At 38.6% G+C, this 23194-nt stretch overlaps 1 protein-coding gene across 1 annotated transcript; it reads right to left on the bottom strand.

The window, feature by feature from the left end:
- Positions 1-2661: 2661 nt before the first annotated feature.
- On the bottom strand, positions 2662-21509 carry LOC132160203 (zinc finger protein OZF-like). Its single transcript, XM_059569969.1, has 2 exons — positions 20554-21509; positions 2662-3770 (listed from the first exon to the last, which is right to left on the bottom strand). Exons 1-2 carry the CDS (start codon positions 21110-21112, stop codon positions 2719-2721), a joined length of 1611 nt encoding a protein of 536 aa, XP_059425952.1. The 5' UTR covers positions 21113-21509; the 3' UTR covers positions 2662-2718.
- Positions 21510-23194: the final 1685 nt, after the last annotated feature.

The following is a 23194-nucleotide window of genomic DNA, read 5'->3' as shown; positions in this document are numbered from 1 at the left end:
TAGAGTGTGTTTGTCGCCATGTCGTCGAAATGCTGTTATATTCATCCAAGAGTCCAATCACCTTTGTTTGGCCTTCCCAGGGACGCTGTACTTAGAGATCAATGGTTACATTTATGTTTAACTCGGTAAAAATTATAATCCACATGTAAAACACATTTTGCTGAGGACAGCTTCCTCAATCTCAATCAGTTTAATGCTGGATTCGCACAAAGATTATTCTTGAAAGAAGGAGCAGTTCCCTCTTTGTCTGGAGAAGGCGTTGTTTATGGACCACAACCGTTAAGTGTATTTTATTATTTAATTTGGTGCGTTTAACAGTTTCTGTAACTTATTACACAAAGGGCAACGCTGTTTAGCTTTGTTAACTAGATGGTAATTGAAACTAATCCGACAAAAAATTTAAAAAAGTGTAGTAATTCAACCGGACACCATCGATTGTTGGTGTTTGTAATGATCAGTTTAAATTATTTGTTGATTATATCTATTGTTTACTGTTTAACCACATGCTGGTTTAGCTCCAGCCACGCAAATTATTGTTCTATGTTTAGACCTATGTAATGTTACCTACTGTAGTAAAGCCATGTTTGTTTCCTATTTATTGCGAAGCTGTTATGCTACAGTAGTCATATAAAATTAAAGACGTTTACAATAACACAGAGCGCATGCATCTCCACGTTATGGTAAGACCTTTCCGGGCAGCGTGCGCTAAGCTGCTGTCGAATCAAAACACAGGAACCGCTGGCACAATCAGACCTCGTTACGTATTTCTGAAGGAAGGACTTCATAGAACAAGGAAGTCATCAGCCCGTTTTTATGACCGTGTAAACAGTGGTATACAGATAAGTACATTGTGTGAAAAATACTGTTTTTTTTACATGCGAAACATTAACACGTTATATTGCACACTGTAAACACAATCAAAGCTTAAAAAAAAACACGAAAAACGGGACCTTTAAAAAACTCACTCTGGGGGGGACCGCTAGAATATTTTAATCTCACCACTGAAAAGGTTAAATATGTATTATTTCGATTTTTTTCCAGCATTTCAAAGCGAATGAGCTGTGATCTGACCTAGCTGAAGCACAAAAAAGCTCAAATGTTGGGGTTGAACACAGAGAAAACAATGAAACAACTTAATTTTATTTAATGTAGGCCTACATTCAAATTACATTACATGTATATGTCACAGTTATACTACAGTAACATTAGAATTGTAAACTGAAAAAAAAAAAATCCACAAAACCAACAAGTGAGACAAATGTGAGCTTTCAGTTTCTCACGAAAAATAGTCATTTTCCAAGCCTAACTAAATTAAAAAAAACAGGGCATTTATACAAATAAGCGCCAGTGGGTCAAATTTACCCGCTATTGAATGCAAGTATTTTCACTTTGTCATTTACTTGGCGCTTATGTTTTAACATTGTACATTTCTAGACAACGCCTTTCACTCACTGATTTAGTGGTTATCAGTTTCATAAATTAAATAAAGATGGCTAAAAAACAATTTATCTAGGCTATAGTGGGCAATGATTTAAGTTACCTAACAATATAATCTAATAACGATGCATAAAAACTGGTGGACTTAACCATAAGGCAAAGGTTAATGAAGGTTAACGACTGCCTAAAAAAGCCAAGGACCCCCAAAATTATTTTTATATATGAGATGTGTGTTCAGCATGGAAGCACAAGTGGTTGTGGTGTTTATTACATCTGCGTTGAATGTGCTTCTTGTAGCAATAATATGATTTCTGCGATACAGAAAACAGGGAAAATATTCTGGAATCCATTAATAAAAAAATGTATTCACTGTGTAACGCAGATGGTCAGATGAATGGCACAGACTCGTGGTTGTGTAGCACTTTGTACAAAAAGGGTTTGTTTGATGTTTATTGCAATTAAAGATAGATTGTTTTGGCCTTCATTTGATTTGTATACAAATTAATACATTAAGCTGTTTTTATGAATTCAGTTCATTAGATGTTTTTGATTAAACCACTAAAATAGAAAGCACAGAATTTGGGCCCTAATAATTTAATTTAAATCAGAAAATTTAGAACCGAAAAAAAAAGGATATTCGATCTTAACTTGGGAACAATTCAAATGGATTTCATAGGACCCTACAGATGAAAATGTCATGCATCTGAAGCTGTATTTTAATAATAAGCAACAGTGTGTAATATATGTTTATTGTTTTAAATGGTACTCACTCATTTCTGTGAAGTTTATAATTTTATCAACCTTGGATTGTGTAGACAATTGTTTAGCGTATAGGGCCCAATTCCTGTATTTTGCTTGGGGCCCCCAAATCACTAAACCCGCCCCTGCTAATCATATCACTTTCACTGTACAGAAACAGAGCAGAGAACATTTACATTATCAAAGAACATTTTCACTGACACTCATCTATTCTCTTTGCTCTTCTGCAGCATGAACACAAACATGTAGTCCTCCATTGTTGTTGTTGTTTGTGTTACATGACGTAGTGGTGTCTGACTAGGGTCGAGAAGTGGGGTGATGACATCATTGTTTCACTAAATATACGGATTGGCTGTACACATGAAAATGCAAAGGTGTCATTTTCAGATTTATCCACTCTGGGACCCGGTTTCATGAAATAGGGATTTCACTCTCCCAAAACACCAGATTTGTCTGGACAAAACATATACCACAGGAAAAATGTACATATACAGCTAAACGTGTCTCCATTTGTACGGGGCCTTACTGTGATTGTTTTATATGACTGTGTATAACAAATGACTGAATTAAATGCTTCCCACGTACAGTGCAGTGATACGGTTTCTCTCCAGTGTGAATCCTCTCGTGTTTTTTCAGATTTGATGAATCACTGAATCTCTTGTCACAGTGTGTACACTTATAAGGTTTCTCTCCAGTGTGGATCATCTCATGTGTTTTCAGATTTGATGAATTACTGAATCTCTTGTCACAGTGTGTACACTTAAAAGGTTTCTCGCCAGTGTGAATACTCTCATGTCTTTTCAGACTTGATGACTGACTGAATCTCTTGTCACAGTGTGAACACTTATAAGGTTTCTCTCCAGTGTGGATCCTCTCATGTTTTTTCAGAGTTGATGAATCACTGAATCTCTTGTCACAGTGTGAACACTTATAAGAATTCTCGCCAGTGTGGATCCTCTCATGTGTTTTCAGATGTGATAATTCACTGAATCTCTTGTCACAGTGTGAACACTTATAAGGTTTCTCGCCAGTGTGGATCCTCTGGTGCTGTTTTAAACTGCTCACTGAACTAAAAGTCTTTTCACACTCAAAGCACATGTACTCTGTATCAGCACTATGTGTTTTCTTATGTACTTTCAAACTTTGTGGATGCAAAAACCTTTTACCACACAAATGACATGGATGTGGCTTCTCCTCTGCATGAACTTTTAAGTGTTTCTTCAGAAGTGAAGCCCATAAAAACATTTTACCGCATTGATCACATGCGTGCTGCTTCTCTCCAGTGTGGATGTTCATGTGTATCTTCAGGTTTGCGGATTGTTTGAAACGCTTCCTGCACTGATCACAAGAGAATGGTTTCTCTCCAGTATGACTTTTCAAGTGACGCTCAAAACCTGTTTTGTGTGTGAATATCTTTCCACACTGAGTGCAGGTGAAAGATTTCTTGACTCTTTTTTTCTTTAAATCTTTCTGTTTGGTTTGAGTGCAACTCATTGGTTTTCCTCCAGTTTTGACACGATTTTTCTCCTCAACTTCATTTGATTCTTCATTCTCCTCTTTTTCTTCAATTAATTCTGAAATAAAAGTAAAAATTATTTTTGGTAACTTATTAAAAAAAAGTGAACATAAAAGTGACCCCATTCAATGTTTAACATCTGTAAATACACAGTTAATTTTCTTTGCTTCAGATTGAATGGGGACAACTCGATAAAATAACATAAAATGAACATGATGTTATTTTTTCAATGCCCTCTACACATTTTGAAGCATCGTTGTTGTTTGGAGTCAATTTGACCCCAGGGTCTTTGTTCAGTTCAGTTCAGTTTAATTTATTTATATAGCACATATAAAACCACCATGGTTGATCAAAGTGCTTAATGTCCGGAAAATTAAAAAAAAGTTACACACAAATTAGACAAATACAGTAAAAACATCACAATGTCTCGTCTCAGCTTGAAATAAAAGCCAATACAGGTGTGTCTTAAGTAATGACTTAAAAATTCCAACAGTCTAAGCAGTTCTTATGTTTACAGGTAAACTATTGCACAAATTAGGTGCCACCACTGAAAAAGCTTGGTCGCCGTTATTTTTCAACCTAGTTCTCTGTACATTGAGAAGCACCTGATTGGATGACCTCAGTGCTTTAACACGTGCGTGGACATGTAAAAGCTCTGATAAATACACAGGCGCCAACCCATTTAAAAACAAACAATAAAATCTTGAAATCAATCCAGAAGAGGACAGGAAGCCAGTGTAGTGAACATAGGACAGGGGTAATGTGCTCATACTCTTTAGACCCAGTTAAAATCCGAGCTGCTGCATATTGGACTAACTGTAAGCGCTGAAGAGATGACTTATCCAGACCAACATTTAAAGAGTTACAGTAGTCTAGTCTAGATGTTATATAACCCCCTTCAGTCAACGGACACGGACACAAGGCGTTCTCGTTTACGGGCATTTATTGGTCAATCCTTAATGTCATCAAACATGCCGTGAGAACTAAATAAAACAAAAATCACAGTTACAGAAATAAGAATATTCTCACAGAGAATAGCACATTAAATAAATAAACAACACAACGTTAGATAGACTACTAATAAACCGTCACACAGTTATGCTTTACATTGATAATTACACATTGAAATAACTATGCATACCTCATTGACCGCGTTAACTCCAGGGAGTGAAAAAACAGGTAATAAAGGCAACTTCTCTTCCATGCGTCCCTCGATAACTTACAAATGTAATAACATTATACCAAAAACTTAACGAGCCGCAGATAGCTAGGCTTACGCTACATTCTCCAATGCTGGTGTGACATCAATAAAGTTCTGATCCAACTGAACCTCAGAACAATAGTTCCACTATATAAGCCTACATAAACAAGTCAGTTTGTACACATATTTCAAAGTAAAAGAAATTCAGATAAATATATTATGATATATTTAAGCATGGTTACTTATTAAATTAAAACTATTCTTTTATGGAACTTAAATTATGCAACTGTCTCTGCTGGCAGCCACACTCCCACCAAATCACTGGTGATTTCTTATTAACCTAATAAACATAAGATTCCAAATTAACATTATGAGACTTGAGTTTAAGTGATGTAGAAACAACCAAGACTGCATTAATCAGCTTCAAGCAGGGTTACTGTCTTGTGAATAGGCCGTTCTAGGTAAGTCTGCTTTGTGAGCCGCTTTCCTTGATCATCCAGTGCTGATTCACTGATCAGCAATCGCAGCTTTCTCACATGTCCATCTTCACCAGGATACACTTCAGTGACCTTGGCGAGTTTCCACTCATTTCGTGGTGCATTGTCATCTTGCACGATCACGATATCATTGACCTTCGTATTTCTGCGTGTTTTGTGCCATTTTTGTCTCTCTTGAAGATTTAACATGTACTCTTTTTTCCACCTAGACCAAAACTCATTGGCTAAGTGCTTAACTTTACGCCATCTTTTGCGAAGATAAAGGTCTTCTTTCACGAAGTCTCCAGGTGGTGGCAAGACTATGGAAGACTTTATTGTCAAAATGTGATTGGGCGTAAGAGGCTGTGGCCCAGCTTGATCACTCAGCAAATGTGCTGTTAAAGGTCGACTTTTTATAATTGTCATTACTTCGTAAAGGTAAGTTCTCAAAGATGAACTGTCAAGTCTTTGGGATGCCTGATCTAAAATGGATGTCAACACACTTCGTATTGTCCTGATCTGCCTTTCCCAGGCTCCACCCATGTGGCTAGCAGACGGAGGGCTCATGACAAACTCACAGCCCAATTGCTGCGAGAACACAGACAAGTGAATAGCAGGCCATAATGCTTCACTTCCTTCCTTCCATCTTTAACATAGAATGGCTCGAAACAATCCATCCCACAATATGTAAAGGGGGCGTTGTCTCCATACGTTCATGAGGTAAGTCTGCCATTCTTTGTTCCTCTGTGCACCTTCTGAACTTTCTACACTTGACACACTTGTAGATGTAGGACGACACCGCATGACTGCATCCAAGTATCCAGATCCCGTTAGCCCTTAGCTCATTCATTGTAATGCCACGTCCTTGGTGTTGTACACGCTGATGGTAGTGTGCAACCAGTAACTTTGTTATATGACTGTTCTTTGGTAAGACTGCTGGATGCCTAATGTGAGGGTGCAGAGCAGCATGCTCTAATCGACCTCCCACCCTGAGGATGCCTTGTCCATCCACAAAAGGATTTAGCCTTTGCAGGTTGCCTTTGGTTATTTCATCCTTGCACTGAAGACTTTGAATCTCCACAGAGAAGTTCTTTCTCTGGACGATGCTTATGATGGGAAGTTCTGAATCTTTTCTCTCTTCCAGGCTGCTGGCTTTGTTGGTTCTTGATGTCAACCCTTTGAACTCTTTGACACATCGCTTAAGTCTAGCGATGGCTTTGACCAACCTACTCCTAGTACTGTCCTTGATGCGCTGAATGCGGTTTGCCACAAAAACATGGAACCTTCTTGCATCATTGTTGACGTATCCAAGGACGACCTTGGAGTCAGTCCAGAAGAATTCCTGGACCTCTGCTATATCCAACTCCTTTCTGAGCAGATCACTTGTACGCACAGCAACAACAGCTGCTGAAAGCTCAAGTCTTGGAATGGCTGTGACTTTCGTAGGAGCCACTCTAGCTTTGCCCATCACCAAAGCACAGTGAGTTTGTCCTGATGTCCCGATCACTCTCAGATAGCTGCACTCTCCATATCCTGTGATGCTAGCATCAGAGAAGTGATGGAGCTCATATTTCCGGTCTTCTGGAAAACCTGCTGGAAGGTAACATCTGTCTATCTTGAGATCACCTAGATTATGTAGGTCCAAGAGCCAGGATTCCCATTGTGGTCGAAGATCATCTGACAGTGGTTCATCCCATCCGACTTTCTCCCGGCACATTTGCTGAAGCATCTGCTTGCCAACTAGAACGAACGGTGCTACAAAACCAAGAGGGTCATAGACAGACGAAACAGTCGATAACACTCCTCTTCTAGAGAACGGTTGTTCACTCACCACTATTCTGAATCTGAACTGATCTGAGGTGATGCACCAGTTAACCTCTAGGGCTCTCTCCATTTGGTACTCTCCCAAGGCTAGGTCTTGATGTATTGCTGTTTGAGCACACTCTTCTTCAGGGATTGATTGTAGCACCTCCTGGCTGTTAGAAACAAATTTGTGGATGCATAGCTTGCCATTGCTACAAAGCTGTCTTGCTTCACTGACTAGCTGTTTCGCTTCTTCTTCTGTTGACACACTGGTCAGCCCATCATCCACATAAAAGTTTCGTTCAATAAAGCGGATGGATGCTTCACTGAAACGACCTTGACCTTGTGCAGCAATGTGCTTGAGGCCATAATTTGCACAGCCAGGAGACGAGGCTGCACCAAACAAGTGCACTTTCATCCGAAAGACGGATGGTTCGGAGTGGTAGTCCCCATTCTCTTACCAGAGAAAACTTAGATAGTCTTGGTCTTTTGCTCTGACGTGAAATTGTTGAAACATGCGCTCTATGTCGCACATTATTGCTATTGGACCCTTGCGGAAACGACATAGAACACCTATCAATGAATTGGTCAGCTCTGGCCCCGTAAGCAGATAATTGTTCAATGACACGCCTTGAAACTTTGCTGAGCCGTCAAACACAACGCGTATCTTGCCTGGTTTTTGTGGGTGATACACCCCGTGATGAGGGATGTACCAAACAGGGCCCTTGTTGATTTCTTCTTCAGGAACTTTCTCAGCATCTCCACACGTCATTGTTTCGTTCATGAAGATTAAGTAGTCCTTGTGGTACTGTTTGTCTTTCTCAAATCTCCTCCTCAAACACTTAAGGCGATGAACAGCACATTTCCTGTTGTCTGGCAGACTCGGCCTGTCTTCTTTAAATGGCAAAGGCATTTCACAGTGACCGTCAGGCTTGATCTTGATTCCTTCCTCCATTATTGAAATGAAGCGGAGATCTTCTTGTGAGAAGTGAGCGTTCTCCACCCTTCTTTCATTAAAGTCTGACTCCAATATCTTCATAACATTTGGAGTGACTAACTCCTTGACTTGTGTTCGACATATGTATCGGACTTCACTTGTCAGGTTGGCAGACGACTGAAGGGATGGCATTACTTGTCTGACAAAAGATCTGTGTCTGCTTCCAATTGCATCTCCGTAGTCGACACAGGAACCTCCAGGGCCAACAATGCTCCAGCCGAGGTCTGTTCTTTGAGCAAAAGGCTCCTCATCTCTGCCTGCCACAATTTCTCTGGGTAACAGGGCTTGAGAACAATTGTAACCTATAAGCAGACCAACGTCACAGTCAATTAAAGGAGCAATCTCTTCTGAAAGATGCTCTAGATGAGGCCATGCTCTTGCTGTCTTGGGTGTGGGGATGTGACTTATATTGACAGGAATGAAAGTCTCTTGAATAGGTTACCGGAAGAGTGATTTTCTTCGCTGAATAAAAACCTCTGATCTGCAACCCAGTTACCTTCTGACCTGGAATGACTGTACTTCTCGATGACAATGTTGAGAGTTTTAGTTGCACTGGCTCCTTCTGTGTGTCCAGAACGTCTGCCTTTTCTTTCAGGATAAAGGTGGTGTCACTTTGGTTATCCAGTAAAGCATATACGAGAACTTCATGCTCTGGGTTACTTGTTGTTGACAACCACACTGGAATAACGGTGGACGTGTATGTTCCATTCATGTTTTGCACCACACGGTTAGAGGTGGCTTCCTTAGAAGCTTCTTTTGACTGCTTAGAATCAGTCCTTTCCTTTGACCTCTCCTTCTCTTTGGCTTGTTTCAGACCCTCCTTTCTCTCGTCATCTCCGCGATCCTTCTTTCCATCATCCCTGACCCGGTCTTCATGCAAACAGGTAGGGTACTTCTTTTTACATGTGTCGCAGACACTCCTCCATTCACAGTTCTTAGAACGGTGTCCTGTCTTCAAGCATCCAAAACACAGTCCTTTAGTTTGCACAAACTTGACCCTTTCTGAGATTGACTTTTCTTTGAACTTTCACAATGTTTGAATGCCATGGTGCAACTTCTCACAAAAGACACATGTTTTAGGGTCTGGGTTTTCTTCTGAGCTGCTTGCCAGCACGTTTGCACCAACATTTCGAGACTTTGGTGTCTTAACCTTTTCACTATCACCAGACTTCAAAGCATGAAGAGATGTCACAGGGTTCCATGCTATCTTGGCTTCTCTTACAACAAACTGAACAAATTCACTAAAGCTTGGAAAATCATATGTTGATTCTTCAACCTCCAGGACCTTTCTGTTCCATCTTGCTATTAGCCAATCAGGAAGCTTGTTGAGCATTCTTTGGTTTTCACCGCAGTCATTCAGGACTGCAAGACTCTTGATCTGCAACATTGCTGCTTCACAGCTTCGTAGAAAATCTGAAAATTCTCTTAGTTCAATGCTGTCCTTGGGTCCTATTTTTGGCCATGAAGTTATCTTATCCCTGAAGGCTTTGGCAATCACAAAAGGGCTTCCATACCTTTCTTCCATGATGTCCAATGCTGAATAGTAGGCTGCATCCGTGCCTAACAGGAAGTAACCTTCAATAGCTTTCTTTGCAGGTCCTCCAACATACTTGCGGAGGTAGTAGACCTTCTCATTCACTGGAATATTCTTCCTACCGATCAATGTCTCAAAGGATGTTTTCCAGTCTTTATACCTTAGTGGATCTCCATTGAAAACAGAAGGTTCTGGTATTGGGAGATGGCTTGCGTTGATCGACTCTGTTATTGCTTTGGCAAGTGCTGTAGTGCTATCTTCTTGATGAGCAATGGCAGCAGGTTGTACATGTGTGGCGTTTTGTGGTGTTGCCACATGATGCGCAGAAAGACTTCTTTGGGTAGTTTTAGCTTCGGTTTTCACATGCTTACTGCTATGGAGCAATTCCGATGTCTCTTCGTCCGAACCCACTTCCTGTTCGTAGATTTGTAGACGTGCTTTTGCAGCATTCATTTTCTTAACTGTCTCTAAGCGTTCCAACTGCCTGCGCTTCTCTTCTAATACATTTTTTCTTGCAGCATTTTCTTCTTCTTGCAGTGCAAGCCTCTTTCTGTTCTCAACTTCGAGGTTCCCAAGCTCTTGTTCCTTAAGTTCCATGTCCTCTAATACCTTTAATGTGGCTTGAGTTGCAGCTAGCTCTGCTGCAGCTTCCAGTTTCTTTGAAGAGGTCAGGCTTGATTGCTTTGAACTGATGCTTGCAAACTTTGAACTTCGTGAACATATACTAGACCTTTTGGAGGTTGCGCGTGTAAGCACTGAGCCACTCTCAGTCCAGTATGCTCGTTCTTTGTGAGTATCTGGTACCTTTTCTCTTAATTCAAGAGAATCCTCTGCATGTTCCAATAGCTTTCCTGAGACAGCATCACACGTGTCTACTCGGCGGCGCGTCTTGCCATCCGGAGTAGTGTGTTGGCGTAAATCGTGATAAGCTTGTTTAACACGTTGAAGTGTTACTGATCTTGGCCATGTAGGTTTGCAGGATTTCAGTGGAGAATGTTCCATCGATTGCTTTCCTAGTCTCTTTAGCAAGAACTTTCCATTTGTCATAAGAGGTAGTAAAGCTATGTTGAAGCTTTTTAGTTTGGCTGTCAAACAGTTCTTGACCCTTTTCAGTACGCTCTCGGGTTCTTTGGCTTCTTCTTACAATTTCCTCTACAGCAGTTTGGGTCTCTACAGCTACCTCAATCTCTTTTGAAGGGTTTGCATCTATATCAAGGTCTTTAAACTGCTGCTGTATGCCTGTTGCTCCATTGTTAGCATCTAAGCCCTTTTCATTTGTCTCATACTCGTGCTCAAACATTTTTAATATTTTTTTGAATTGGCACCTTAACCTTTTGTTTAGTAGCTATAACTTAAAATGAGCTAAATAAAGTAAGTGACAACCTAATGTTACCAATAAACCTTTGTTTACATTGTAATAATGTACCTTAACTTTACCTTTAGATTTAACCAAGTATGTTTTTACAGTTTACTCTGCTAGAAACACTATCCACAATGCAAATTAACCTATTTTCACTTAAAACAGAAGACACCAAACATTTAACACCAAAATATTACAAAGAGAAAAAAATAAAATAAATTAATTGAAAATATTGTGATGGTCCCTTTAAATAATTATTTACCCTTCAAATAGCTTAGCAGTAAATAACTTGGTGAGTAGAGTAATCACTTCAACATGTAAACATGCACAGCACAATGAACATTTAACTTGTAGCACTTATAGAGCCCCTTTAGCAGTTGAAGGTTATTTCACTTCTTAATATTTAACTTGTTGTAAATATTCAACTTCTTGTAGGTTTAACCATGCAATGCTCCCGGGTTCTGCTTGCCTCTCAATATGTTAACATTGTATGCACAGTCTTATCTTTGACGCTCACATTCAATGTAAACATGCATGCAGCTCCGTCGACGAACGGCAGGCGCGGATCATCATCTCCATTCACGTCTCCACCTCGTGTCAAGCAGATTGAGTTCTCACTATAACCCCCTTCAGGCAACGGACACGGACACAAGGTGTTCTCGTTTACGGGCATTTATAGGTCAATCCTTAATGTCATCAAACATACCGTGAGAACTAAATAAAACAAAAATCACATAAGTTACAGAAATAAGAATATTCTCACAGAGAATAGCACATTAAATAAATAAACAACACAATGTTAGATAGACTTACATTCTCAGATGCTGGTGTGACATCAATGAAGGTCTGATCCAACCGAACCTCAGAACAATAGTTCCGCTATATAAGCCTACATAAACAAGTCATTTGTACACATATTTCAAAGTAAAAGAAATTCAGATAAATATAAATATATTATGATATATTTACGCATGGTTACTTATTAAATTAAAACTATTCTTTTATGGAACTTAAATTATGCAACTGTCTCTGCTGGCAGCTACATGTTATAAAAACATGAATTACACTTCCAAACTCCTTACCTGGCAGGTAGGGCTTGACTTTAGCCAATAGTCTCAGTTGAAAGAAACTGGCATTTACAACAGAACTACTCTATTTTTCAAATTTAAAAGCACTGTCAAAAATCACACCGAGATTCTTGGTAAATAGACAAACATATACACCTAAAATACCAAGTGCATCTACACAAGCCCTTAAATACCCAGGACGACCAAACACAACAATCTCAGTCTAATTTTCATTAAGACAAAGAAAGTTCTGATCCAGCAATATTTTTTAATCTCTAAGGCAATTAAGTAATGACAGAAAATAACCTTTGTCATTTGCTTTGACAGGCAAATAAAATTGTACATCATCTGTATAACAGTGGAAGGTGATATTGTGCTTTCTAAAAAATACCCCAAGGGCAGCATATACAAACAAAAAAAACATAGGGCCCATTACTGACCCTTGGGGGATGCCACAAAAAGAGGGGCAGCAGATGACGAAAATTCACCAAGGTGAAAACTTCTGTATGTCAAATATGATTGAAACCATTTAAGGGCTTTGTCCTCAATGCCGACACACTGTTCAAGTCTAGATGAAATAATAGAGTGGTTGACAGTATCAAAGGACGCAGTCAAATCCAAAAGGACTAAAACAACAGTTACCAGAGTTACCAGAGTCCACAGTTAAAAGAAGATCATTAGAAACTCTTAAAAGAGCAGTTTCTGTACTGTGACAGGGCTTAAAACCAGACTGAAAATTTTCAGAAATTCTGAATTCATAGATAAACGATTTAAGTTGATTAAAAACAACTCTCTCCAAAACTTTCAATAAAAAGGGGAGTTTAGATATAGGTCTAAAATGAGACAAAATGAAAGGATCCACGTTATTCTTTTTTAATTGTGGTTGCACAATGGCATGTTTAAAAACAGCTGGTACACACCCTGAGCTGAGAGCTGTATTGACCAAAGATACAATGCTTGGCCCAATAGTGTCAAAGACATCTTTAGCCAAGCGTGCAGGAATACTGTCAAGGGGGCAGTTTGCAGGAGGAAGCTGTTTAACTATGTCAGAAAGACAGGAGAATGTAACCGGCTCAAACTGCTGAAAGACAGCTGGGCAAAAGGAAGAATCAGGGGAGTCACTGATAACCGCGATGGGTGGAAAACTGAGACCAGCAATTTTGTCCACAAAATATTTCTGAAAGTTTGCACATAATATTAAAGATGGCACAATATAATCTGGTACACACCTTGAGCTGAGAGATGTATTGACTAGGGCTGGGATAAACGATTATTTTTTAAACGATTAATCTAGCGATTATTTTTTCGATGCATCGATTAATCTAACGATTAATTTTTCCAGACCGATTCGATTTCGATTATCTCCCTATTAATTGACTACTAACAATTTATACATGTTGATTTACATATCTGAATGAAAAAAACATGAATTCCTTAACATTGCAATATATGTTTATTGCTCTTAAAATTACAAAATAAAAGACTGACTAAGAATGCATTACTTTGCACTTGTATAGAGATAGCATTCAATAAAACCTTGAAGCCTTGAAAACACATAGCTTACTGAAACAAGCTTACTGAACACATAGGGCCTAGCTTACTGAAAAAAGTTCTTCTTTCAGATGAAAATAACAAGAACTTGATGTCTAGCATTCAATAAATAAGTTCACCCAAAATACTTGTTCAGAGCAATTGAAAGAATACAGTAACCAATGTAAACTTTAGGGCTTTAAGCTAATACAGAGAGTGCCTTTCCAAAAAATAAAAATTAACAGTGGGAGCCAGCAGCCGGTCATGTAGAAAAAAAAATCTCTGAATGCTCCACGTGAAACTTTGGCGTTCCGCCCTTTTTCTATCGTGTCTAATGATTTTCGTTAATATGCATGAGGGAGAGAGAGAGAGAGAGAGCAAGACAGCGCTCGTGTAGTTTGAAGACTGTGAGTGCGCGAGTGTGCGTGAAACTTGGGTGTTTCGCTTTTTTTCTATCGTGTTTAATGATTTTGATTAATATGCACGAGGGACAGAGAGAGCAAGAAGCGCTCGTGTTGTTTGAAGACTGTGAGTGCACGCGCACAGCTGGGGCTCTCTCTCGTATGCGCCCTGTCAGGCGCAGCACAGTCATTCTATTCTACATCACTCACCGATCAAATAAGGCTTTGACAGCCGCCAAAAAAAAGATCAATGCAGAAAAACCCCTGGATTTGTTATATAACGTTGGACAGAATGTTGATCCGGCCATCGCGTATATTCAGCTCACATAAGGTAAACGTTTTGCAAACGTTTTTTAGAGAAATAAAAACAGGTCGACGAATCGATGCGCATATTTTGCATTCATCGATGACTTCGACGCATTGTCCCAGCCCTAGTATTGACCAAAGATACAATGCTTGGCCCAATAGTGTCAAAGACATCTTTAGCCAAGCGTGCAGGAATACTGTCAAGGGGGCAGTTTGCAGGAGGAAGCTGTTTAACTATGTCAGAAAGATAGGAGAATGTAACCGGCTCAAACTGCTGAAAGACAGCTGGGCAAAAGGAAGAATCAGGGGAGTCACTGATAACCGCGATGGGTGGAAAACTGAGACCAGCAATTTTGTCCACAAAATATTTCTGAAAGTTTGCACATAATATTAAAGATGGTACAATATAATCTGAATCACATGGGTTAACAAGAGAGTTAAATACATTTGAGCGGTATAAAACAAGTAACAGATTTTTTTTACTAGGGCTGTGACATTTAAACAGACCTTTGCTGTTAATTCCGATTGGACCAATGCAATAACAAAAGCAATTGGTGTTTTTATAGAAGCTGATCTACGACCATACTCGGTTGTTGAGAACAGTGGTTTCAAGCACATGATGAAGGTGACTGAGCCCAGGTATGAAATTCCTTCTAGTCCACATTTCAGCCAAAAAGTTATACCCGCCCTTTATGAACAAGCTAAAACTGCTGTTGTCCATGAGCTGTCTAAGGCATCTGCTGTAGCACTCACAACCGATGGATGGACATCTAGAGCTACCGAGAGCTACTTAACAGTGACTGCCCATCACATTACTCCAGAGTGGAACATGTTAAGCCATGTTTTGCAAACCTGCCCCATTTATGAATAACACACAAGCACAAATCTGGCAGAGGGACAGTGTTGGAGTGGAAGTTGGAGAGGCCAGGAACTACAATTCCTGTCACAACAGACAATGCTAGGAATATTATCGATGCAGTCAGTGAAGCTGGACTGGGCCCTCAAATTGGGTGTTTTGCACACACAATTAATTTAGCATCACAGAAAGCAACAGGTCTCAACCAGGTGTCCAGAGTGCTAGGTAGAGTCAGAAGGGTTGTGTCTTTTTTTCACCGTAGCCCAACAGCTGCACATATTTTAGAGAGCAAACAGGAAATGCTTAATATACCAAAACACACCCTTATTCATGATGTCACCACCCGCTGGAACTCCAGTTATATGCTTGAGAGGTACATTGAACAGCAAGCAGCTATATACTCTGCACTGACAGAAAAGGATCTCAAGAAGAATAAATAAATAAGCACGTTGTCTGACCAGGATCTGAAAATAGCAGAGGATGTACTTGAGGTTCTTAAACCACTAAAAACCATCACAACACTGATGAGCACTGAATCCACACCTTCAGTATCAATGATCCTCCCCCTCCAAACCACAGTCCTCAACTCTATGGCACCCAATGAAGAAGACAGTCCAACTGTGAGGGAAATCAAGGCTGCCATCACAGAAAACCTGAAGAACAGATACTCTGCTTGTCATGACTTCCTCCACAAATGCACAGTTCTTGATCCGAGGTTCAAGGCCCTTCCTCATGTGGATGATGCCTATCGTGACAGAATCTACAACAACCTCATCACAGAGATTGCAACCATGGTAGAACAGGTATTGTGTTAATTTGTGTGTAAATTATCTTCATTGTATAAATTGAAATAGTTGCTGCTTTGAAACAATCTGCATTGTTAAAAAAGCATATATAAAAGATGACAGTGCCAGTAGTAGTTAATTAAAGTTTTGTCATTTTATTTTGCAGAGTGAGGAGGCCACAGCAGATAGTTCATCCCCAGTGACAGGACACCCAGAGGCTTCATCTCCTCCTGTCAAGTAGGGCTGTCAACGAATATTCTAAATTCGAATATGTATTCGAATAGTTAAAAAAAAACGAATTTTGAAGGTTAAAAATTAATATTCGAATAAAAAAAAAAATGTGGAAAAAAACGCCCGCGGTAGTAGAGGCGTGGTTGTCTGCTTTGCGCCTGAGGGTTCAGGGACAGGTCACAGGAGTCGCACTGTCTGGCACAGCATCACTGCTGAAAGTTGACGCGTCTTCATGGAACGCTTAACGTTACTTCGCATCTCCCGCCACAATCTCTTTGTCTGCAACACGACATGAGGCCATAACGGATAAAATAATTTTGTTCATTTGTAAGGACATGAGACCGATCAGTATCGCGGATGGGGCAGGCGTCGGGGAGTTCTGTCAAGCAATGGATCCGAGGTTTGATTATCGTTTCATGTCAAGGAAAAGTTCCATGTTTACCACAGCACAGCTCGCTCGGAGCATTCAATGTCAGTTCTATATGCTGTAAAACTTCAACTAATATTAATAATATTTGTTTCAATCACTGAATGAAGCCTGCTATATTTGGGACAACAGTCGCGACCTTAAATTGCTTGCACAAAAATTTGTTTGTTCATTTAAACCATTATGCGCAGAGAACGTGAGGGTGAGAGAGCTTGAGGTCTCCTTGATTTCCTCGTTTTTGTGTAGGTAATATGTTGTCATATATGTTTAAACTTAAATAGACTACCTATACAAGTAGTTATGTCTCTTTGTATTATTTTGTCCTGTTATTGACGTAATGCGCGTCATTGACAACATGCGCTACCAGATGTTAGAATATTCGTGTGTTTTTTAAAGGGAATATTCGAACGTCATTTTTAAGCAATTTTGACAGCCCTACTGTCAAGAAGTCAGCCATGGCTGAACTGTTTGGTGAACTCTTCAAGACTCAGGTGGGAAACAAGCCTACTTTGCAGCTGGTGAAGGAAGAGGTTAGCTTTTACAAGGCTGTGGACTGCATTTCACTGGATTCAAACCCACTTGAATGGTGGAGGACCAATGAACCCACATATCCTCATATTGCCAAGTTAGCAAAGCACTACCTTGCTGTACCTGCTACCTCAGTCCCTAGCGAGAGGGTATTTTCTACAGCTGGAGACATTGTAACTGCCAGCAGATCTGCCTTTTCCGTAGACAATGTGGACAAGTAAATTTTTTTGACAAAAAACATGAAAGTTGAATGAATCTGAGCAGGCCTTCAGCTTGGAGCTGTTCATGCTGTACTTTAGACTGTGGAAAAGTTCTTAAAAATCTGAGAGGTTCTAAAAATTAATCTGTTGATGCTGCACTTTACACTTTGCAAAAGTTATATATATTTTTAAAATATGAGCAGGCCTACAAGCTGGGATTGGTAATGCTGCACTGTAATCGTAGTTATTTATATTTTTCATTATATTTTATTATGTGATATTTGGTTTGAGACAGAGTATTTTATTTAGTGGAGAACTTTGCATCAGTATTTTATTTATTATTCTTTTTTTATTTTATATATATTTTATTTAAAAGTGTTTAAAAGTGTAAACAAATTGTAAAAAAAAAGTTTTTTGTAATAAACAACCTGCAGTTTAATGTTTGCATTTCTTTCCCTTACTGTACCGAAAATGAACCGAACCGTGACTTTAAAACCGAGGTACGTACCGAACCGTGATTTTTGCGTACGGTTACACCCGTAATATATATTTATATCTAAGAATCTTTCTATGTACACAAAAGCCTTATCTAATATATTGTTCAAAAACTGTCTAAATCTGTGTTAATTAGCACTTCTCCTTTACTGAGATAATCCATCCACCTCACAGGTGTGGCATATCAAGATGCTGATTAGACAGCATGATTATTACACAGGTGTGCCTCAGGCTGGCCACAATAAAAGGCCACTCTAATACCACTTTTCACCACAGGAACTAGGGACTTCGGGCTGGTACTCGGTCCACTGGAGGAACCAGGATGTAAAAGTTCCAGGTAAAAAATGCCCCTCAGAAAGTCCCTGTGGGTTAGGTAGTACTTTTTCAAAGTTCTGGAAAGTTCTGGATGCATCAAAGAGCATGATTGCTGTGGTTATGTAGGCTGAGTTTGTAGTGTTGGTTCTACCATAAAAGCGGTGTGCTTTAGTTCACGTGTGGTATTGAAACCTAGACCTGGTCCAGCTTGTAACCTGGGGGCCTGCCCTCCTATGGCTTATCCATGTCAAATTATGTATTTACGTGTTATTTATTGACAACCAAAAGCGACTAAATTTTAATTAAAGATAAAATAAAGATTGTATCTTTCTACTTTGCTAAACCAAGCCTGTGCGTGTGTTCCTTTTGTAACATAGAGTCCCCTTGCCTTACCAGTCTTGTCCAAGCGGTGACGTAGTTAGCATTGCCATAGCTCTACGGGGGGGCTACATATACACCCATTAAAATGTATCGAAATATTATATCGCTTGCTTCTTTTTTTTTTTCATTTTAACATATAGATAAGTTGAATACAGACCAAAGAGTCCCTGTTTGATTAACCCAAAACAAATTATATTTTATGTTTAACCACTAAAGAGACATCAGAGTCAGCTGCAAATATCAGAAGAACTAGCCGAGGTGAGAATGCTCTCAGCGAATAAATGTGCACTGAGCTCCCGCTGATCGTGTGGAGCTGACAGTCTCCGAAATCAGCGAAACCCATTTTTAAATGGGTGCTGTCTTTATAAATAAACCGCAGATGTCAGGGATCCAAAACACTCCAAAACACCAGATAAGTAAAACTCTGTAACCCTACTGTAGGTATGTGACAAATTGACCTATATACGCATGAGCGCTTTGTTCCCGCTGCTGTGTTCCCAGCAGGTAAGCAGCGCCAGACGCGTCGGTGACTTAGGAAATCTGTCTTATCTTTGCTTTGTGAATACCTCTAAAGCCCATATACTAGTGACGTAAATTACTTCATCATGTTGATTCTCACGTTGGAATTTCCAAGATGGCTGCCGTAAGAAGTTATAAGCGAAGCAACATTTCTCTTGTGTTTGGCATCAAAATCCGCTATGAAGGTGATTATTTTTTTGTTTCAAACCCAATACTTTTGATAGAATATACATTTAACTTGAATTAGGTGATGTTTGGGATTGATTGTAGCATTCGCATGTGTTTTTTTTACGATCCGCAAGTGACGTTGTTGTCAAAAGCAGAATCGGCCATTCAATCATACTGGCGTCCAAAACTTCTGCCAGTTTTCATCAATCCCTGCAGTATTTTTCAAAGTAATCATACAGAACAAAGGTTTAGAATCTCTAGATTACATTATTGGCATAATTTTGGAAATGGATATATTTCAGTACATCACAGAAACAACTGAAACAAAGATCTAAAAGCAGTTTAGCAGCAAACTTTTTGAAAACTAATATTTATGTAATTCTCAAAACTTTTGGCCACGACTGTACTTTTGATATAATATGATATCATATTTTTAAAAGGCTGATTATTTAAAAAAATGTTTTCAATTGTATTCATCTGATCTCAGATTGTAATGTCCGAGAATGTACTTGTAGGCCTCATTTTTGTGTGTTGTGAGAATGAATTTCTTTGGCCTACTGATGTTTATTCTTAAACAAAATTCAACATACATGCATTTATTGATTTCTAAATGATAAATAACATAATCAATTAATATTACTTTTGAAAAATAAATAATTGTCTATTTTGTAGGTATTTTTACTAATGGGCGGCCCTTCTTGATGAAACGATGCCAGTGGTCGGAAAATAACTTGACTTCCATATCATCCAAGGTGAGTCGTTTTTCATCTTAACTGAAATAAATAGAATTATGGAGTAGTAGTCTTAATATGTATATATTTATTTTAAATTATAATGAAAAACTGGAGTAGGATTGATGCTCTCAGTTTCATTAATTAGTGGTTAATTAGAAATAATAAATTTTTCATATATACCTTTTAAAAAGAGGTTAGCTTAATCTTGTTGGGCTTTTTATTACCTACACTGTGGTGTTTTTATTATGCAAATAGACCAAGAAATGAGTAAGTTATGATATTTTGAGTTTTATCGTTTTAATTAGGTACAAAAATGACCCCTAATTTCCGAATTTAAAAATTCCATAACTTTCTTAATTATCCGATTTTAATCATTTAAAAAACATTTTAAAGGTATTTTTATCTTTCATATGGTTATGATTATATATAAATTTTCTAGTATTGATTTTTTTTTTTTGTCACATACCTACCTAATGTAACATAACCACAAACAAACATTAAGGATGAATGAAAAAATAAATTCCAACCTCCTTGTTCCTCGTGTTTTATTCTCCAGGTTTCTGGCTCCTCATGTTTTATTTTCCAGGTTTCTGGTTCCTCATGTTTTATTCTCCAGGTTTCTGGTTCCTCGTGTTTTATTCTCCAGGTTTCTGATTCCTCGTGTTTTATTCTCCAGGTTTCTGGCTCCTCATGTTTTATTCTCCAGGTTTCTGGTTCCTCGTGTTTTATTCTCCAGGTTTCTGGTTCCTCGTGTTTTATTCTCCAGGTTTCTGGTTCCTCGTGTTTTATTCTCCAGGTTTCTGGTTCCTCGTGTTTTATTCTCCAGGTTTCTGGTTCCTCCTGTTTTATTTTGCTGGTTTCTGGTTCCTCGTGTTTTATTCTCCAGGTTTCTGGCTCCTCATGTTTTATTATCCAGGTTTCTGGCTCCTCGTGTTTTATTCTCCAGGTTTCTGGTTCCTCGTGTTTTATTCTCCAGGTTTCTGGTTCACTCGTGTTCTCTTCACTCTCTTCTTTAATAAACTCCATCTTCACAGCAGCAGATCTCAGTTCAGATGATACTTCTCCAGATATTCCTGCTTGATTCATAACTTAGTCACGACTGTGAGGATGAGAATATAACAGTTATTTACTGACCTGATTCCAAAACTGTATTTTTCTCTTAAAAGAAACACGTCTAACTGTTTGTATTAAGGCAGCATACTGGCATAACAACAACAGAGAGCGCGGTATAAACGGATAACTTCTTCTTCTGAGGTTTAATGGTGTTTTTCAAACAAACGAATGTGTTTAGCGCCACCCGCTGGACTGGAGAGTGAAGCGACGCGGCAAAAACAGGACTTCGCCAGTTCGTCGTCATTTGGGGCGAACACCAACGGAAGTGAGGATCCCTGTGCCCTACTCCCTTCGAAGAGCCCTTTAAGTGAGTTATTTGAAGGGTGTAGTGCATTACTGTCTGCGCGTCCGAGCAGCATCCAGCACTACATCCATTGCTGAATGAATGGATAAATAAATTAATATTTACTTTGTCTTTTTTTTTTAATTTCCTTCCGTCAGTTTGGTGTTTAATACAAATAAATGTATATAAATAAACACAGTATATTTCCCGCTGCTAATCCTTTGATTTAAGTTGTTTTGTGTTTGATGAGAAATAAAACCAAAAGCTGAAGATGTTTTCTGAAGATGAAGATGTGGTGTATTTATCAGTGTCTTTGCTAATATATATCACTATAAACTGAGGTGACAGACAGTGATTAACCTCATTCTTTTGTTTCTATATAGATAGACATTTGCATAGATGGGCGAAAATAATCACCTAATTTTGTAAATGAAGTCAATTATATTCGCATTAAGCACAGAGTTTTCACTTGTCTATAACTTAAATTAATAGCTTACATTTACAAACTGAGCCTGCAAATAAACTAAAATGAGTTTTGCCTGTATGTGATGACAAGAGGTAAATCCAGCCCTGCTTTTAAAAAGACAGAAGTGATTTCAGTACTTTTTAAAGGAGTCTATGTTTTTTTTTACAAAGTCTTGATTTTGTTTTGGGGGTGAACTAGAACATGATCCCAGTCAGCAAATTTCCTTTGGCAAAGATGTGGGCCAGATAAACAGCTGAGCTGTGGCCCAGATTAGTTTGTGTTTGCCAGCCCAGATATGGCCCACATCTCCTTTGCCAGAACTGAACCAAAGGAGTGCCATAACTCCACCAAGCATGAGCCAAATAATACAATTTAATATGGCCCAAATGTGAGCTTTATATGCAGTTTTAGGATGTGGCCCACATGCAGCTGACAGTATGTAAAAGTCTTATTAACTCAAAGGTAAATGAAACGCTCAACAACAAATGTACTCAAAACAATTTACTTTCAACAAGTGTTCAAATAATTACAGCTTTAAGAATAAATATAACATTTAACAATACATTTAAGAATAAATATTACAGCTACTCAGTAGTACTTAATAATTTAAGTGGAATTCAGTTGAAAACATTAAGAATAAATATTAATAATATAAATAACATTCAAAGAGTCTTAGACTATTCATTTTTTTACACCAAAATTCATGTTTTAAAGCATGTATAATGTTATGTTCAACTCTGAGAGTAATAAAAATCACAGAAAAAAACAAATCGGAGTAACTTGTACAGAGAACTTTAAAGAGTTAAAGAAACTTGAAAGGTAAGTTGAGATGTGTGTTGATGTGCAGGGACGTCTCTAATGAGGGTCGGCAATGTTTTGTTTGGCCTCGCCTTTCTTCATTCACCCCCCCCCCCCCTCTCGTTCTCAAGCAAGGTGCAACCATTTAATGAAGTTGAATTCAATGTCTTTATTTGAGGCTTTTTCAGTAAGGGGATTCTGCCTCACTGCACCTGCAATGAAGATAAATTTAAATAATGTTAGCAGCAATACAACCTGGAAGCTAGCGCTGGAAGATAATTGAAAAAGAAAATCTATAAATATAAATTATTTCCTTTAATATTTTAATTCGAATTATCAACCACTGTATGAAAAAAAAACATTTCCAGTATATTTTCAAAAGGAATTGCAAATTGTATTTTTCAGTTTGTGGGCCATAATAATACCGTCATTTCTTATGACAAATAATTTAGATTTTGTTTTTAGAATATATTTTTAGAATACTTTTTCACCAACTGGTTAGAATTTA

This window comes from Carassius carassius, chromosome 1 (genome assembly GCF_963082965.1).
Source record: "Carassius carassius chromosome 1, fCarCar2.1, whole genome shotgun sequence".
Taxonomy (NCBI): Eukaryota; Metazoa; Chordata; class Actinopteri; order Cypriniformes; family Cyprinidae; genus Carassius; species Carassius carassius.
The sequence above is the reverse complement of the archived record's forward strand: the minus strand, read 5'-3'. Positions and strand labels throughout refer to the sequence as shown.

Excerpts from the sequence above, each read along its gene's own strand:
- LOC132160203 (XM_059569969.1), bottom strand. The coding sequence starts at position 21,112 with ATGAATCAAGCAGGAATATCTGGAGAAGTATCATCTGAACTGAGATCT. Across the intron at positions 3,771-20,553 it reads AAAACACGAGGAACAAGGAG|AATTAATTGAAGAAAAAGAG; the intron begins GTTGGAATTTAT and ends CTTTTATTTCAG.